Source organism: Chiloscyllium punctatum, chromosome 49, assembly GCF_047496795.1.
Source record: "Chiloscyllium punctatum isolate Juve2018m chromosome 49, sChiPun1.3, whole genome shotgun sequence".
NCBI classification, from domain to species: domain Eukaryota; kingdom Metazoa; phylum Chordata; class Chondrichthyes; order Orectolobiformes; family Hemiscylliidae; genus Chiloscyllium; species Chiloscyllium punctatum.
In genome coordinates, this window is record NC_092787.1 from 6,187,128 (window position 1) to 6,207,313 (window position 20,186).

General features: G+C 39.9%; 1 protein-coding gene across 3 annotated transcripts in view; it reads left to right on the plus strand.

The window, feature by feature from the left end:
• Nucleotides 1-20,186, plus strand: part of rabgap1 (RAB GTPase activating protein 1) — a 182,049-nt gene that overhangs the window by 59,574 nt on the left and 102,289 nt on the right. For all 3 annotated transcript variants that reach the window (XM_072566093.1, XM_072566095.1, XM_072566094.1), the window contains 6 exons: nt 1,592-1,799; nt 8,976-9,150; nt 11,541-11,698; nt 13,422-13,532; nt 18,365-18,431; nt 19,455-19,557. In XM_072566093.1, the coding sequence (XP_072422194.1) occupies nt 1,592-1,799; nt 8,976-9,150; nt 11,541-11,698; nt 13,422-13,532; nt 18,365-18,431; nt 19,455-19,557 (822 nt within the window). The remainder of the gene's footprint in view (nt 1-1,591; nt 1,800-8,975; nt 9,151-11,540; nt 11,699-13,421; nt 13,533-18,364; nt 18,432-19,454; nt 19,558-20,186) is intronic.

Here is a 20,186-nt window from a genome sequence, read left to right on the forward strand (position 1 = left end):
AGTATAACAAGAAGAAATATTGGCCACTTGTGACAAAGGGACGACAGGGGACATGAGTGGCGTATATGAACTGGGGAAAATGATTTTGACTTTATACTAGTTATTGAGTTCTTATATCCACTACTACTACTGCATAAATATAAATGTCTCCCAATTAAATAAGGAAAGACTGCATCCATTGATTTGCATTGTCCATTTTACTGCTATTGATTCCATTGATCTCCCTTGCATCATCCTGACCCTGGACCAATCTGTTCTCAGTCTTGGTCCTCAAAGCCACTTACCGTACCATACAATGAGTTGAGGTGGCATATAAGTTGGCATTGTTACAGAGTAACATCCTAGATTGCCTCTTTTTTCAAGGACCGCAATGTCCCCTTCCACATGGTCAATGATGCACTCCATTGTGTCTCTTCCACTTCCCACAGCTCTGCCCTTGAACCCCATTCCTCCAATCGCAACAAGGACAGAACCTCCTGGTCCTCACTTTACACCCCACCAAACTCCGGATACAACACAACAACATCAGTCATTTCTGCCATCTACCAACAGACCCCAACACCAGGGATATATCTCCCCACCGTCACCTCCCTCCCCCTTACCTGTGTTCCGCAGAAACCATTTCCTCCGTGATTCCCTCATAAGGTCCATGCCCCTCACCAATCCATCCCCCCCACTTCCGGCACCTTCCCTTGCCACCACCATCACCTCCCCCCCGCCCCTTCATTTACCTATCTCATTCCCAGTTATCTTCCTCCCAGCCCTACCCCCCTCCTATTTATGTCTCAGCCCCCTTGGGCCACCCCGCATTCCTGATGAAGAGCTTACGCTCAACACTGATTCTCCTGTTCCTCGGACCCTGCCTAACCAGCTGTGCTTTTCCAGCACCACACTTGGACATTGTTACAGAGTAGGTGTTTTTGTGATGGGGAGTAAGTGAGGTTGTAATTCTAACTATAGGAGACTTGGGTTTTGCAGTTTGACTGCAACAGCGATAGTAGTTGGTCTTGCAAAGGTGTAAAGTTTATGTTTTGGAGTCAAGGCAACAGCTTTGGTTTTCCCAGTATTTAATTGAGAAACTATGTTTCACCCAGGGCTGAATGCTAATTCAGCTGTCAACAACAGAGGACTGGAAGTTTCATGGAGGGTTAGAGCGAGTGTCATCTTCTATACATTCAGAAAGTAGATCTTGACATGAAGGAGGAGCAAAGGAAATTAATGTTTTTGTTCTATTTTAAATTGAGATTGATTCAGGCCTCGCCTAATTATCAGTAGACTTGTGTGTGATTTAGTGTTAGTTGGAATGTAAGGTGTAAATGTTAATTATGTACTTAATTGTTACACTGCTCTCTTACTTTATTGTTGGGGGTCATGTCCATTTTCAAATATTAAAAAGGGGTCTCATTGAGGAATAGCTTGGGAAGCACTATTTTATATGGTTCTGAGTGTTACTTGTTGTGAATCAAACAATTTTTAATTCATTTCAAGAATTAATAAAAATAAACTATACAGAATGAAAACTGGGAGCCTGCTGTCATCACTAACTACAGTGATGGCAGTGTGACATTAACATTTTCTGTGTTGAACTTAGTGGATTCTCCAGACTCCAGTCCCTCTACACCCATACCAGATGAAGACAGCGTTTTGTTCAGCAAACTCACGTACTTGGGATGTGCTTCAGTGAATGCTCCTCGCAGTGAAGTGGAAGCCTTGCGTATGATGTCCATCTTGCGAAGTCAGTGCCAGGTCCCTTTAGATGTGACTCTCTCGGTGCCTAATGTTTCAGAAGGAATTGTGAGGTAGGAACTAGGGTTATCATATTTGTAATTGGGATATAATGTACAAGCTGTCTGTCTAAATGAATCTTTGATAAACAGAAAGATTGCTAAAATGGTGATGGAGAGCCAACACCTTTTTTTTGTCTTTCACTCATGCAGACTCTGACACAAGAAACCGGACTTGTTAATAGGGACACTCATTCATGTGACATAAAAAGAGAGTACTGATTGTTTGAGCCATCATAGGCAAGGCAATGCTACAGAAATAGTTAACTACTAACCTTTACTCCTCAGATGGGACATGTAGCCTGATTGATCAAGTTATTTCTCTGGGAAAGCAGCAGGTTTTAGCAGTTGTATGAGCCTATTACTCTTATGATGAAAATGGTGCAGCGTACATACATGTTCCTTTTGCCTTCTTAAAATAGAAGCATGCAGCTTCTAGCACACTGCAAGTCTAACTGAACCTCAAATTGGTTTCATGTAATTTGCAGCACAGTCTAGATTATTTAACAAAGTTTTGTTTTTCCAGTTGCTGAAGTACAACTGGAGGTGGTGTTCTGAGGCTTGCAAACGTTGGCTATTTGAGCATGGTTGACATGCTGCCTGCTGCCAACCATCAAAGTGGGCATGTTTGAAACTGTTTCAACGACTGACAAACTATGTCCTATGTACCTGGCAGCATAGTAGCACTGAAACTCCTCGATCATAACATTACTTTGGCCTGATGGCATCCTTACTGGAGAAACCAATTATGGGTTTGCTACAAGGTAACATTGAGACAGTTAACTTCACCTGCTATTCCAATACCTAGGGCTTTTTTTATTTCATCTGAGTATAATCACAGGTAGACTGAGCACTGTTCAGAACTAAAAGTAGTGACAATTAGTCCTTTCTCAAGTATCTGATTTATAGCAAATACTAATTGATCACGGTAGCCATTGCCATATAGAGTATGATGCATGCTATCTTAGCATCAAGTTTTTTTGGTGAGTACATTGTGAGGGATCTAGTAATGTGTCTAACAATATTGATTTTGTAATGTGTGCACCTGTAGGAAACTCAGTGTGTAGGAAACCAGTGGCACATTGATATTTACACCATGTCACTATACCATAGTTTCCCTGCTGCCTGATTCTTTGTTCATTGAACTTGTGTACTTAGCAACTCGTGTAGTTGAGTTAAATTTCAACAGCACCATGTGCACCCTAATAGATACTATAGGCTCAACTCTTGCTAACACATTTTTAGGTTATTATAGGAAGCACGATGGACCTCGCATTCTTCCTGTTTGCAATATTTGAATCTGCAGCTTATTTAAGTTCCAAGATGATGCTGGAATAGCAACATAGCACTCTTCTTTTTTCCCTTACTTTAATCTACTTATGTGTGGAGAACAAGTTTGTGCAGTGTGGAGGAAAGCGAGCCCAACGCGGTGAAGAGTGAGCATCTGCGGCAGCAGTAAGTGCAGACAGCCCAAGCTCAAGTTTGGCGTGGTCTCGAAGAGAGGGTTAGCATGGTCTGTTTGAAGAACTGTGAAGCTAAACTTTTTATTTCTTTTGTTTTTCCAATTTATTACTAACATCCTGTACCGAGCTACCTTTGTACTTTAGATGGCGCCATAAGTGAAGACGATGTAAACTTTTCACTGTACTCATGTGAGTACATGTGATAATAAACCTATTTCTTATTTAAATTCTTAATACAACTTGGTAAACTCCACTCAAACTTCTATTTGAATTGGAGCAAACAAGTAAGCTTTCTTTCGTTGCTGTTGTGAAAATTACCAGTCAGTTCTCTGCCACTACCTATTGAAAGCTTATGTTCACTGGTCAATATATACACTAGGATTCTGACGTTCCCAGTGCTACAAGGTCAATCTTCTTGGAAACTTCGTGAATAATGATGTATCCAACTGCTCACTGTATAATCTTGCTGAGGGCATATCAAAGCTATGCTGTGTCCTAATGACTGCCATGATCATATAGGTTGCTCTATATTGCTCAAGTTCAATAAAAAGGGCAAATGACTACCACTCCTGGCTCTAAATGGTGCCTGGTCCATCTTGAAAAAGCAGAATTTTTTTCTCAAATTTGAACAATTTGTTGTTTTGCATATTTCTCAAATGAGTACAGTGATAGATTCTATGCTGTTGTGATTCCAGATATATAGGCAATATGTCTCAATGACTGGCAGATCATAATGAGCAAGGCATCCCATTGACCATTCGCAGTGGGAAGCATGCTGGTCATGTTCAATCTATTTACAAGCTTCAAAACGTCATATACTGCAATGGATATGATTCTGTTCTTGGACAATGTTTATTATTGGGACTGTTGACAATTACAGCAGAAACCAATTTAAATTTCAATCGGGCTCATGGTATAGCACATATGCACATGCTTGAAGTTGTGTACAGGATCCTGTAGCCAAAAAGAACTCCTACATCATGTTTATTGGGGTAAAGGAAGAGGTCATAGAAACTGCTGATCGGTGCTGCTTAGCCATGCCAACATCCTGACCTATCTGCTTGCTTGGGGGGGAGCAACTTCAGTCGATAGTTAAACGTTCCTGTTGCATTTGGATATAGGTTTGCTTGCTGAGCTGGAAGGTTCATTTCCAGATGTTTTGTTACCCTGCTAGGTAACATCTTCAATGGGCCTCGGGTGAAGCAATGCTGAAAATTTCTGTTTTCTATTTATTTTCAGCATTGCTTCGCCTGAGGCCCACTGAAGATGTTACCTAGTAGGGTCAAGAAATGTCTGGAGGTGAACCTTCCAGCTCAGTGAGCAAACCTACATCCAAAACCTCAACCTGAGCTACAAATCTTCTCAAAGCTCACTAGTTCCTGCTACATATCCATGTCAACACTGACCCAACCAGCCAATACCCTCTTCTCATGCTGTGTAAATTGTTGCCCCTTATTCAAAACAGATTTAACAGTGCAAGATAAAAACTTTGATTTTACCTAAAAGGAAACCATCTTTAAGAATTTGTTTCACAGCAAGGTGGTATTTAATTTTGATTGAAAACAAAATGCTGGAAATCAGTGGGTCAGGCAGCATCCATGGAGGGAGAGCAAGCTAATGCTTCGAGTGTGGATGACTCTTTGTCAGTGGTATTTAACTTTTCTGGTTTATTTGATTTGAACTATTCCATTTATATTTTTGTATGTTATCTATTGAAGTCCTTTCATATCTTTATGATTAGTCATTTATTCACTGTACAAAAACTAATATTTTCTGCACAACTGACAGATTGACTCTTCAGTCTTCCACATCTGTGAATATAACAGGTACGCAATCCATTATTCAAAATCCTCAGGACCAGCTGATTTTCAGAATTCGGAATTTTTTGGATTTCGGAATAAGTGACAGTTTAATGGTGAAATTGAAAAACATCTTACCTAATAGCAGACACACCTGTGAGTACTACGAGTGCTGAGACAGAATTGGTGTTTGCCAGTGGCCCCCCAATGTCACATCTGAGTGATGTGGGTTGAGTGGCTATGGAGTTGAGCTAACTGCTTGCACGCCAAAAATCCTTGTTATGGAGATAAAAAACAGAAAAACTTCAGAATTTAGAGCTCTTTGGATTTTGGGATTTCCGGTAAGGGATTGTGTACCTGTACTGATTCCCAGCTAATTTGAACTTTAGTTTTCAAATCTTCTCAAGTCTGTTCTTCTGAATAAGCCTCCCCTCTACACAACCCCCATTTTTGCCCTTGTGTTTTCTTCTCATCTGGAACTATTTTGTAGGATTACTGTGTGCTTTCAAAGCAGCAATTATTAGCTGCTGTATGGACAACTGGCTTTTTCTTGAATACCTGATGTAGGAAAATTTATTGCATCAATGGAATCCAACCCAAGAAAATCTATAGTGTGTGTGAGACTGTCCTGCATCTGTGCTTAGGAAATAACTGTCTGTGAGGAAGAATACACAGTTGATAGGGCAAAGTTACAGTCAGTGTGATGGGTTGAAGTGTGTCTGTTTTAACACAATAGCCGAGTACTGGCAGGTGGGACTAGATCGGGTTGGGATATCTGGTCGGCATGGATGGGTTGGACCGAAGGATCTGTTTCCATGCTGTACATCTCTGTGACTCCAAGTATCAGAAATAAGGGTGATGAACTTAGAGCATGGATTGGTACTTAGAGCTATGGTATTGTGACCATTACGGACACTTGGATATCACAGGGGCAGGAATGGTTGTTTGATGTTCTGGGGTTTTGATGTATTCAAAAGGAATAGGGAGGGAGGTCAAAGAAATGGGGACGTGGCAATGCTAATCAGGGATAGTATCATAGTTGCAGAAAGGGAGATTGTCGAGAAGGGTTTGTCTACTGAGTCAGTATGGGGGAAGTCAGAAACCAGAAAGGAGCAGTCACTTTATTGGGAGTTCCTATAGAATGCCCAATAGCAACAGAGAAACAGGAACAGATTGGGATGCAGATTTTGGAAAGGTGCAGAAGTAACAGGGCTGTTGTTTTAGGTGACTTCAACTTCCCTAATATTGATTGGAATGTCCTTTGTACAAATAATTTGGATGGAGCAGATTTTGTCAGGTGTATCCAGGAAGGATTCTTGACTCTATGTAGATAGATCGATTAGAGAAGAGGCCATTTTGAATTCTGTGCTTGACAATGAACCAGGTCAAGTGTCAGATCTCTTGGTGGGAGAGCATTTCAGTGACAGTGATCACAACTTCCTGACCTTTACTATGGTCATGGAGAAGGTTAGGAGCTGACCATATGGGAATGCATTTAATTGGGGGAAGGGGACTTACAATGCCATTAGGCAGGAACTGTGGACCATAAATTAGGAGCAGATATTCTCAGGGGAATGCATAACAGAAATGTGGAAGTTGATTAGGGAGCATTGCTGCGAGAGCTGGATAGGTTTGTCCCACTGAGGCAAGGAAGGGAAAGTAGGGTGAAGCAACCTTCGATGACAAGAGCTGTGGAACATCTAGTCAGGAGGAAGAAGGAGGCTTAATTAAGGTTGATGAAGCCAGGATCAGACAGGGCTCTAGAGGATGACCATGTAGCCAGGAAGGAACTGAAGAATGGACTGAGGGGAGTTAGAAGAGGGCATGGAAAAACCTTGGCAGGTAGGATTAAGGAAAACCCCAAGACATTCTACACTTGTGTGAAGCACAAGAGGATGGCCAGTGAGGGTAGGGTTGATCAGGGATAGTGGAGGGAACTTGTGCCTGTAGTTGGAACAGGTAAGGGAGGTCTTTAATGAATACTTTGCTTCAGTATTCACTAGTTTGAGGGGCCTTGTCATTTGTGAGGGCAACATGAAACAGGCTGATAGATTGAACAGGTTTTTGTTAAGAAGGAGAATGTGCTGGATATTTTGAAAAACATGAGAACAAATAAATCCCCTGGGCCAGATGGGATACACCCAAGGTTACAACAGGCAGCAAGGGAAGAGATTGCTGCATCGTTGGCGATGATCTTGGCGTCCTCACTGTCCACTGGAGTAGTTCCAGATGATTGGAGGGTGGCAAATGTTATTCCCTTGTTCAAGAAAGGGAATAGGGATAACCCTGGAAATTACAGACTGGTCAGTCTTACATTGGTGGTGGGCAAGTTATTGGAGAAGATTCTGAGAGACAGGATTTATGATTACTTGGAAAAGCATAGTTTGATTAGAAATAGTCATCATGGCTTTGTGAGTGGCAGGTCATGCCCCACAAGCCTTATTAAATTATTTGAGGATGCGATAAAACACATTGAAGGTAGAGCAGTGGATGTGGTGTTACATGGATTTTAGCAAGGCACTTGATAAGGTTCCCTATGGTAGGCTAATTCAGAAAGTAATAAGGCATGGGATGCAGGGAAAATCTGGCTGTTTGGATGCAGGAATGGCTGGCCCATAGAAGACAGAGGGTGGTAGTAGATGGGAAGTATTCAGCCTGAAGCTTGGTGACCAGTGGTGTTCCGCAGAGATCTACCCTGGGATCTCTGCCCTTTGTAATTTTTATAAACAACTTGGATGAGGCAGCTTAGTAAGTTTACTGTCACAAAGGTTGGTGGAGTGGTGGGTAATGTGAAGAGCTGTTGTAGGTTGTAACAGGGCATTGACAGGATGCAGAACTGGGCTGATAAGTGGCAGATGGAGTTCAACCTAGGCACGTGTGAAGTGATTCATTTTGGAAGGTTGAATATCAGTGCTGATTACAGGGTTAAATGCAGCATTCTTGGCGGTGTGGAGGAACGAAGGAATCTTGGAGTCCACATGCATAGATGCTTCAAAGTTGCCATCCAAATTGATAGGGTTGTTAAGAAAAGCATTTGGTGTGTTGGCTTTCATTAGCAGTGGGATTGAGTTTAAGAGCTGTGAGGTTATACTGCAGGTCTGTAGAGCCCTGGTTAGACCACACTTGGAATGTTGTGTTCTGTTCTGATCGGGTCATCATAGGAAGAATGTGGAAGCTTCAGAGAGGGTGCAGAGGAGATTTATCAGGATACTGCACGGACTGGAGGGCGTGTCTTTTTTGAAGAAGGGTTGAGGGGGTTCGGATTTTTCTCATTGGAGCTAAGAAGGATGAGACGTGACTTGATAGAGATGTACAATAATGACAAGCATAGAGTGAATAGTCAGAGACCTTTTCCCAGGGTAGAAATGGCTATCACGGGAGGGCATAATTTTAAGCTGATAGGAGGAAGGTTTAAAGGAGATGTTACAGGTCGGCTCTTTACACAAAGTGTTGGGTGCATGGAAAGCAGTGCCAGCAGTGGTAGATACATTAGGTACATTTAAGGACTTTTTGCAGTTCAAACTAACTTGCTGTGTTGAAAATGTCTTCTGCAAACCACTGTAAGCGCATGTAGTGAATATATGCAGATTATTCAAAGTTGTATTTTTTTTAAATTTCAAAAAAGTGTGATTGGAATGTAAGAACAAAAGTGATTCTGGGCACAGTTCCACAATATACTGTCTTAATGTGAGCAGGGACTGAGCTGACATCTGGTATCTTATCTTGTGAATGGAAAGAAATTGGAGCAAGAATTGTTCCCGTGTGAATTTGGGCCAAAACTGCAGTGATGTGTGGATTCTGTTTGTCCCATGTTGGGAGCGTGTGTTGCATGCTCTGAATAAAGCACACAAGGAGACACAAAGTAAAATTTGAGAGAAAAAAAATTAGTTCAGAAGGTGCTATAACAGTATTTTCTGATTTGTTTACAGACTGCTCGATCCACAAACGAACACCGAAATAGCAAACTATCCAATCTATAAAATCCTTTTCTGTGTCCGAGGACATGATGGTACTTCTGAGAGTGATTGCTTTGCCTTCACTGAAAGTCACTACAATGCAGAAATTTTCAGAATTCATGTCTTTCGATGTGAAATACAAGAAGCAGTAAGCCTGAAGTTTTCATACATTTTAGAAATGACAGGTGTTATAAGTAATTTATTTACAAACACCTATATTAAAAGTACTGCAGTGGTGGATTAATTGAATAGGCTGTCAGTATTTGGAGGATATACTTGAAATGTTTTCAATAGAATTTTTAAAATTTGTGCTGGCCTTGATGTGAGAGGGTTGTTGGAGTTTATTTTTGATATTTGGAATTGCCATTATGTTCTTGTTATGGTCAGGTTATTAGTGGCAGGGCCCTCAACTGTTGGATTGATATTGCATTACAAATATTTTGTATCTTGGACACTTCTGTTAGAGTGAAGGGTAAGGCAGGGAGGAGTGGGGAACAATGGATGAATAAAGATATTTGGTCAAAAATAATGAAGCATAGGTTAGGTATAGGCAACTGGAATCAAGTGATTCTGCTGAAGAGTATAAGGAGTGTAGGGGCATTCTTAAGAGGCAAAGCAGCAAGGTGGAAAGGGGATATGAGAAATTAGTGATCAGATAAGGTTAAGGGTACTCCAAAGAGATTCTAAAAGTACAGTAAGAGCAACTAGGGAGAGAATAGGGCCCTCTAAAGATCAGCAAAAGATCGCCTGTATGGAACCACAGGAGCTGGGAGAGATACTAAACAAATATTTCACTTAGTTATTTAGTGTGCCAAAAGACATGGAGGCTAGGTAACTTGTATAAATAAATATAGATGTCTTGAAAATAGTTCACATTACAAAAAATGAAGGTGCTGGGAGTCTTTTTAAAAAAAAAACCCATAAAGGTGGACAACTCTGAGACCTGGTCAAGAGTATTCCAGGATGTTGTTTGGAAGCTAGGGAAGAAATTGCAGGGCCTCTAGCAGAGATATTTCTATCATCTATAGCCATGGATGAGTTGCCAGAGGACCTAATGGTGACTAATGTAGAGAGACCCCTGGGAACGATAGACTGCTGACTGACATCAGTGGTGGGTAGATATTCCGAGAGCGAGGATTTATGTGCATTTGGAGAGATAAGCACTGACTCGTGTTAACATGTCTTTGTGCGTGGGAAATCATGTCTCAAACTTGATTTGAGATTTTGAGGACAGTACCAAAAAGATAGATGACGCAGAGTGGTAGATGTTTCTACGTGGACTTTAGTAAGGCCTTTGATAAGGTTCTGCATGGTAGCTGGGTGAATAAAGTTATGTCACATGAAATTCAGGAAGAACTTCCAATTGGATACAAAATTGGTTTGATGGTAGGAGACACAGGGTGGTGGTGGAGGGTTGTTTCTCAGACTAGATGCTTGTGACAAGTGGTGTTCCACATGGTCCAATGTTGTTTGTCACTTATATGAACAATTTGGATGAGAATTTAGGAGGCATGGTTAATAAGTTTGCAGATGACACTAAAATTGGTGGTGTAGTGGGCAATGAAGGAGGTCTTCTAATGTTATTTAGGGATCTTGATCTTTTGGGCTGATGGGCTGAGGAGTGGCAGGTGGAGTTTAATTTGGATAAATGTGAGGTGTTGTATTTTGGTAAGATGAACAAGGACAAGATTTCTACAGTAAATGCAGGTACAGTTACAACATTGCCCAACAGAGAAACGGAGGTGTTCAAGGAATAGTTCTTTGAAAGTTGCATCACAGGTAGACAGTGGTTAAGAAGTTGGACTGTCTTGTTGCCTTTGTACAGGATGTTGGTAAGGCCACTTTTGGAGTACTGTGTACAATTCTGTTCGGTCTGCTATAAGAAGGATGTTATTAAATTTGGAGGGTTCAGAAGAGATTTACAAGGATATTGCTGGGACAGGAGGGTTTAAGTTATGAGGAGAGGTTGAATAGGCTTTGACTTGTTTCACTGGAGCAGAGGAGGTTGAGGGGTGATCTTCGAGGTTTATAAAATAATGAAGGGCATGGTTAAAGTGAATAGCAATGGTCTTTTTCCTGGGGTTAGGGAACTCAAAACTAGAAGGCATATTTTTAAGGTGAGAGAAAGATTGAGGGGACCTGAGTGGCATTGTTTTCACACACACTGGTTCAGATGTGGCATGACCTGCCAGAGGAAGTGGTAAATGCAGGTACAGTTACAACATTTTAAAGGACATTTGGACAGATACATGAATAGGAAAGCTTTAGCGGGATGTGGGCCAAAAGCAGGCAAATGGGGCGAGTTTGGTTTGGACTGAAGGGTGTGCTTCCGTGCTGAATGACTCTGAATGGATTTTGTTTTAGTCTGTACTTGTTAAAATTTTGGGAATAGGAATTTACTACTGGAAATTTGGGATTCTAGAAATATTTCACTTAAAATACTTATTGAAATTAGAGACTCAATTTTTGGAAATTATTCTATCCTGAACACCAGATTACTTTTTTGTAGCTGATGTATTTTTTCTCAATCAATTTTAGGTAAGTCGCATTCTCTACAGCTTTGCGACAGCCTTCCGACGGTCTGCAAAGCAGACTCCTCTCTCAGCCAATCCACCAACACTAACACCAGACAGTGATATATTCACATTTACTGTTTCACTGGAGATAAAAGAAGATGATGGCAAAGGATATTTCAGGTACTTTCCCAAGTTATAGTCATAGAGTCTTAGTCATAAGGATGTACAGCATGGAAACAGACCCTTCGGTCCAACCCATTCATGCTGACCCAATATCCCAACCCAGTCTAATCCCACTTGCCAGCACCCGGTCCATATCCCTCCAAACCCTTCCTATTCATATAACCATCCAAATGCCTCTTAAATGTTGCAGTTGTACCAGCTTCCACCACTTCCTCTGGCAGCTCATTCCATACCCATATCATCCTCTGTGTGAAAAAGTTGCCCCATAGGTCTCTTTTATATATATATATATCTATATCTTTCCCCTCTCTCCCTAAACCTATGCCCTCTAGTTCTGGACTCTCCAACCCCAGGGAAAAGATTTTGCCTATTTACCCTATCCATGCCCCTCATAATTTTGTAAACCTCTATAATGTCACCCCTCAGCCTCCGACACTCCAGGGAAAATAGCCCCAGCCTGTTCAGCCTCTCCCTATAGCTCAAATCCTCCAACCCTGGCAACATCCTTGTAAATCTTTTCTGAACCCTTTCAAGTTTCACAACATCTTTATGATAGGAAGGAGACCAGAATTGCATGCAATATTCCAACAGTGGCCTAACCAATGTCCTGTACATAACATGACCTCCCAACTCCTGTACTCTATATTCTGACCTTTTGGGATTTTGTCTGTTAAAGGAAAGTGGTATTTTTTTCCCTCTGAATAAAGAAGCCTAACTGATTACTAAATAGAGGTTTTCCAAAATTATGGAAGGTTTTGATAAAGTGAACGCACAGAAAATGTTTCTTCTTGTGGGAGAGCCTAATTAAGAGGGCATCCAACAATGATTGTCACCAAAGAATCAAGTGGAAATCTGGAAGAAACTTCATTGGCTAAGGAGTATGGAGCATTCTAGCACACGGATAGGATAAAATTAGTAGAATAGTTGAGCATAGGAGATAACTTTCCAGCTTAAGTTGCGACCATGATCTGCTAAGTTGTCATCTTGCTGAAGGGCTAAATATTATCATTGTCTCTATTTTATGAAGTTATAGAAGTAGTTCTTTTGAAAAATATTGAAAAGGATCTTTTAATTTTTTTGGGAGACAGAATCATAGAATCCCTACCGTATGGAAGCATAACATTTGGCCCATTTAGTCCACACTGCACCTCCTGAAGAGCATCCCATCCAGACCCACCCCCTACCCTGTAACCTTGTATTTACCATGTCTAACCCGTCTAGCTTGCACCAAGGTCAATTTAGCACGGCCAGTCAACCTAACCTGCATATCTTTGGACTATGGGTGGAATCCTATGCAGATACTGGGAGAATGTGCAAACTCCACACAGTCACTGGAATTGACTGGCTCTCTGGAGCTGTGAGGCAAGTGCTAATCACTAATCACTGAGCCAACATTCAGCCCTAATTTATGATTTTAAGATGAGTGTTCATACTATAGGATAATGTATTTTGCTTTTTTAAATAGGTACGTGTACATCTGTACTTGGTGTCACAAGATCAATATTTCACATTTTAGGACTATTTGTCTGTGCAGCAGCATAGCCTAACCGAAGCTGCTAAGTCACATTTTAATGTACTGGTATGACATTTCTATTTTGCACAGCAAGGAAACCCACATCATTTTTTTTCTATGGTGCGACATATTGAATTATGAACTTGCTGAATTTCATTGCATGAATTACCCAAATGAATTGATTTTTTTTTGGATTTTTCTTGACAGTGCAGTCCCCAAAGATAAGGATAAGCAGTGTTTCAGACTTCGGCAAGGAGTGGAAAAAAAGATTGTGATCTATGTGCAGCAATCGTCAAACAAGGAACTTGTCATTGAAAGGTATCAGATCTTAACTGAAAAATAGGAAAAGGTGATAATTAGATAAGTAGCTTAATTTTTGAATTGCACTGTTGTCTCAAGTATGATTGAGAGTACGTTTTTGTGCTTTGTTTTAAATTTCTAGTGAGAAATAGCTTTAAAAACCTTCATTATCGGCTGTGTTGTGAAGTGAAATCTATATATGTAGGAAACATTGAATGAATTTCAAATGATTCAATGTTCGTTTGAGCATATTTCTTAAGTTTTAAGATGAGAATGCAACAATCATTTTTTCCCCTTTCCCATCTCATAGGTGGATCGCCATGTCCACTACTTCAGTAATTATTTTTCCACTTTTACTTTGGTCTTTACTTCTACGAGCATGGGGGTTATGCTGAATTTGTGTAAGGCATCATGTCTCGTTCCAGGTGCCTCATTCTCGGAAGCATGTGAATGCATTAGATTATTCTTGAAGTTTTATGCAATGAATTTCAAGAATGAGTTTCAGTTGTGAAAATAGGTTGAAGAAGTTGGACTTGCTTTCCTTGGAGGGTGATGAGAGAAGATCTGATATTAATATACAATCATGAGGGGCCTGGGCAGAGAAAAACAAACATAGTATGAGAAGAGGGTGCTAACTTGTTAGATCATTATTACTGTGGAGATGAAACCAGAACAGTTAACCTTCAGTCTGAGTTCTTGTCCAGGCAGGTAATTTCTGTTTGGTCAGGCTGTTGCCATGGAATTGCAGTGGAGATTCAGTGTCTGTCATTCCATTTTCCATTTAATAAGGTGTAGTGTATGTATGAATTCCTTTTGCCTATATGCTGTATAAACTTGTGCTCCTTTTTCCAAGTCTGTTTCTTGAGTCCTTATCATGGTAAGTACATGATGAAAAGACTTAGCTCTTTATCTCCTTTTAGCAGTGCTTAAATTCTATGCCACGAAACTAGATTCAAAATTTGCTCCTATAATCGAACACCTTGACCTAAATATTCATGTTATCTAAACTTCCCTGTTAATTGTAAAATGACAAACTTTCCAATCTAAGCCATAGATTGCCCATAAGCTTACTGAGTACCTCAGTATTGTGTACGTAGGTTTGAATAATTGTGTGACTGTTTCTTGCAACCAAACGCAATTGAAAAGGCAGCACCTTGTGTAATTTAGTAGGTAAAAACAAGGACAGATGCTGGAAACATGGTGTTCCTCGGATGCTGCCTGAACTCCTTGCTTTACCAGCACCACTCTAATCTAGAACCTTGTGTGATTTGTCTTTTTTTTTGCATTCGTTGGTTTTCTGTGGATGTTGGGCAGCTTTCTGACTCGATATAGTGTCCTGTGTGATGACCTAAGAGGTTATAACAAAAAACAAATGAACAGCAAACTGAAACAGCATGCACAATAAAGGCCTGAATTTTTGTGGTGAAGGACCAGAGCTGCTTGTTTGCTAAATTGAAGGCTACTTTTTTTTTTGAGAATGTTTGGACTGGCTGCCACCGAGTCAAACTTAATGTAGTGCCCACTGAAGGTAATCATCATGTGTTTAACAAGACAGAACGGTTCTTCACCCGATCAGAATATCCTCTTCAACAATAGAAAAATCCTCACTGAGGCAGTGTCGAACCAAGAATTATAAACTACACTTGAATCCTGTACCAATTAGGCAATGAGGATTTGGAAGAATTATTCAAACCCATGTACACAACATTGAGATATTGGGAGTAGAAAGTGCAGATGCTGGAGATCAGAATTGAGAATGTGGTGCTGGAAAAGCACTGCAGGTCAGGCAGCATCCATGGAACAGGCAAATCAAAATTTAGGATATAAACCCTTCATCAGGAATGGGGTTATGCCCGAAACGTCGATTCTTCTGCTCCTCTGATGCCTGACCTGTGCTTTTCCAGCACAACACTCTCTATTGAGATATTGGAAGTAAACTACTTCTGTAAGGCTTCTGGGCATTCTCGGATTTAGTTATGAACGTTTGCCATTTTTACAATTAACAGGAAGATTTAGATAAAATTAACATTTGGGTCAGGGTGCTTGGCTATAGGAGCAAAATCCAAAGCTAGTTTGGTGGCACAGAACTTAAGCACTGCCAAAAGGAGAAAAGCATTTGAGTCATTTCATCTTGCATTCATCAGGTCTAGGACACAAGAAACAGACTTGGGTGAAAAAAAGAACAAACTTATTCAGTATGTATGTGAGAGATAAGAGGCAACAAAAATAAATAAAAATGTAGTTTAAATGTTTTTATAAATCTCTTAACACTGACAGCCTTAAGGAATGAAAGTCCACGAAATTACATTTTAGGTTGTTTGTGAATTATGATTTCTTATACTGTTAAAAATTCACTCACATCTGAATGCAGCAACATGAACTATTCTGACCTATTTGCTGGGTAAGTACCACAACTTTGTGCACACAAGGATTTTGATGTTGAGTCTGTGATGAGCTACATTTTATAATAGAGGTGCAGAGTTCTTTGGACTGCTGCTTTCCACATTTCACTATTTGACTATGTAAATTAAAATTTGGTGTTTGATTAATCAGCACAAATTTTGGGCTGCAAATATAAGCTTTTACTATTTCTTTAACTATAATTGCTCTTCTCTCTTGACTTGTTCCATGGTGTTACCACAGTGTTGGTTAATTACCTTTTGTATCTTTTTTGGGTCCGGCAGCTGGCTTTGCAGTTGATGCTTTTCCTGCTGCTAATCTTCCCCATTTATTCAAGGTGTGGGCATGTATCAATACACTGGCTTTCCATGTACCGTGAGTGGGTTTATTTGAAACCAGCAAATCCTCGTGTGAGAGTAGAAACCCGGTTCTTATTATTCAGAACAATACAAGCTGCACCATTTAGACTCTGGGTTTAAAGATAAAATGCAGAATCAGGTCTTGTGCTAGAGGGAAAATAAACTAGTGTCAAAGTGACATGGAACATAGAATGTTACAGCACAGTACAGGCCCTTCAGCCCTTGATGTTGCGCCAACCTGCGAAAACAATCTGCCCATCTAACCTACACCGTTCTATTATTACCTTATGTATGTCCAATGCCCATTTAAATGCCTTACTGTTGTCGGCAGGCAGTTCCACTCGCCTACTAATGACAAAAAAAAATTATTGATTATAAATTGTCTTTGATAAATCTAAAATTAGTTCCTTTTCCTCCAGAATTTTTCGCATTCTCTATGGATTAAATTTATTGTCGTCTTCAATCTGCTGTCACGCTCACATTAAATGGACTCTTGTGGCTGCCATTAAAAGTTTTGCTGAGGCTGTCCTTTGGTCGACCAACTGAGCATTGAAATTGTGGCATGAGTTTATTTCTATACTGGCTTTGCTAAGAGGAGAATATAAAGAGCTATGTATTGTGCATGTTTTCATAGTTTATGTACCTGCTCCCTGCACAGGCAGCACGGTGGCTCAGGGGTTAGCACTGCTGCCTCACAGCCCCAGGGACACTGGTTCAATTCCCGCCTCAGGCGATTGTCTGTGTGGAGTTTGCAGATTCTCCCCGTGTCTGCGTGGGTTTCCTCCGGGTGCTCCGGTGTCCCCTCTCAATCCAAAGATGTGCAGGTCAGATGAATTGGCCATACTAAAATTGCCCGTAGTGTTAGGTGCATTAGTCAGGGGTAAATATAGGGTAGGGGAATGGGTCTGGGTGGGTTACTCTTTGGATGGTCAGACTTGTTGTGCCGAGGGGCCTGTTTCCGTACTGTAGGTAATCTAATATAAGCTCCAAATTTGACGTGTTTCTTCCCATATGGATAAACAAGACCATTAAAGAATATAGGTACATGCAAGAATTTGAGATAATCGAGTTAGCCACAATTTAATTGAATAGTGGAACTGGCTTGAGGGGCTGGGTAGTTGTAGTCCAGGTCCTAATTTGGATGTTTGGCTTGGTTCTTTGAAATAATATTTTATGTAGAGGAAATAGCTAGCTCTTAAGAAGATCTGTAGTTGGTGTACACCAGAAAGAGTTTATATTCAGGGTGTGCTGCTTTAAAAATTTAGCATTCAATTAATTGAACATTCATTGAATTGAATTTACCCATCTACATTGATCTGTTTAAAATCATCAGTTTCCAATGAAGTTCAATGTTATTGCAATAAAAATATAGAGGGCAGTGTAGTACTACTGAAAAACAGTAAATTTTGCTATTTTGGTTCACTGGTTTTAAGTACTGCTAAACTCCATTGTAGTGACTCAGATTTCAGAATTTATCAAACAAGCCTTCAGTATAAAAATGTCACTAGATTATCATGATTGTAGAAGTCCAAGTTCCAATTCAACTATCTCCTCTAAATTTACATTGTTCCCTACCTAATAATATTTCTCATCGACTACTTGATTTTGTTTCTTAAATGCAACAATTGACTCCGCAACATTTGCAGCAATACTTTCTTTTTTGTAATAGTTTTTTGCAGGGAATAATTCTTCTACTTGTACTGCTATTGTGGGTCCTGCTTATGTCTATTCACAAATTATCCTGCAAAATCATTGCATTTCTAAAGCTCTGTTGGATGTCTATTAATCTTCTCAGCACTCTTCTTTTAATTTGTTTGCATACGTCCAATTTTGAAGTGTCTTCACATTATGGTTGGTATTGGAATCAATCTACATTGTTAATTTTGCAATAACTTTGGCTAATGTGTCGATAAATAGGGTGTCTGAAATTACGCATTATTGTATTTAAAATGAACATTTGTACTGTAAAACAGAGGGCCATGTTTTAAAAATAGAACACTGTAAATGAGTAGTAGCAGAGTAAAATGGATGTTATAATGTTTAATTGCATTCATAACTTTATCAATGTTTTCAGTTATGTTCTCTCATCAGGTGCTTTGGCCTTCTCCTCAGTCCTGGCAAAGACGTACGAAACAGTGATATGCATCTTCTGGATTTGGTAAGATATTCACAATTCTTGGCCTTTTATAAGCAGCATTTATTTCAATTTTAATTTCTGAATACAATGAAGTGAGAAATTTATTGAAAGTTGATGGTTGGTTAGCTCCATTGCCCGGGTGGCTGTTTGGTGATGCCAACATGGGTTCAATTCCTGAACTGCTGAAGTTACCTCCTTGAAGGATTTTTCTTTGCAATTTTTCCAGTCATCTGAGGCACGGTGCACCTCAGATTAAAGACTACTACCAGATGTCCCCCTCGACCCTCCACGCGCCCCGCCCCTTTTCCATGACCTGCAAAATTGCACAACTGTTCCTAACCAGACTTCTCAAATAACAAATCTTAAGTTGATGACTTAAATGAAAATTTGCAATAAGTTGATAACTTAAACGAAAATTTGCAACACAGATGAACCACAAGGCAATCTAATGAATATCTATGATCTAAGCCCAGTCTTGATCACCAGCCCCACTCTCATACCAACACAGATGCAGTTAAGGAATACATTTTTAAAAAATACAACAATTCTACTTTGCCAGTTTGATGACTATTTCAGTGATAAAAACTAAGCCGTCATGGAACCTTGCTTGAATTCTGAAGTCACTAGCAATGCAGACAGCTTCTGTAGACCTTCAGAGTATTCCTTATTTTACAGCCACTTTCACCATATTCTAGTTAAGATTGCAGCCATTCAGCTAAGAGTATTAATTCCCATACTGGCAGACTTGATTTGTTATAGTTGTGCTCTCCAGTTAAAGTAGAGTTGTCACTAGTCTGCCTGAAGTCCTGATATCCTTTACTTTTGTGGTGTTTCAGCAGCTGTTGTGGCAAAAAAAAATCACATTTAAAAATAAATAAATTGCAACAAAATCAGCTTGCGTTCAAATTGCTATCTGCTGAAATTGACTTTTTATTATGGTTGTATTAACAAGTCAAAATTATACTTGTTAACAAATACCTAACTTATTTTATAAGAGAAGCATTAAGATCAGTCCTGTTTTGTTTTATATATAATGTTTTGCAGGAATCCATGGGCAAAAGCTCAGATGGTAAATCCTACATAATTACTGGAAGCTGGAATCCCAACACACCACACTTTCAAGCTGTAAATGAAGAAACACCAAAAGGTAATAAAATGGTCTTACCTGATAGATGCAAAGTGAAAGGCTAATGTTAAATGTGCTGCCTTCTGGAATGCTTGCATCTTTTTATATCTTCATCACCAAGTTACTAGATTTAGGACTCTAGATCCTGCAGAAATGCAGACTAGTTTTTGCCTGCTTGTTTGCTATATTTTTTATTTTATATATTATTGTTTCAAAGTTAGTTTTGCATCCAAAAATGTTTGAAAGAAGTTGAAACTTAGTCACCACAGAGTTCAACTTTCTTTTTCATTATAGTTTGAAAGGGGGAATAATGTAAATGTATGTTTGTGACAATACGTTGCACTTTATAAACATTTTTTTTGTGGCATTAACATGGTGCAGAACTTCAGAGGAGGGTAATCAGGCAAAATATTCGATATCGTGCAATTCTGGTCTCCTATCGGAAGGATGTTGTGAAACTTGAAAGGATTCAGAAAAGATTTACGAGGATGTTACCAGGTTTGGAGGATTTAAGCTATAGGGAGAGGCTGAACAGGCTGGGGCTGTTTTCTCTGGAGTGTCGGAGGTTGAGGGGTGGCCTTATAGAGATTTACAAAATTATGAGGGGCATGGATAGAGTAAATAGGCAAAGTCTTTTCCCTGGGGTCGGG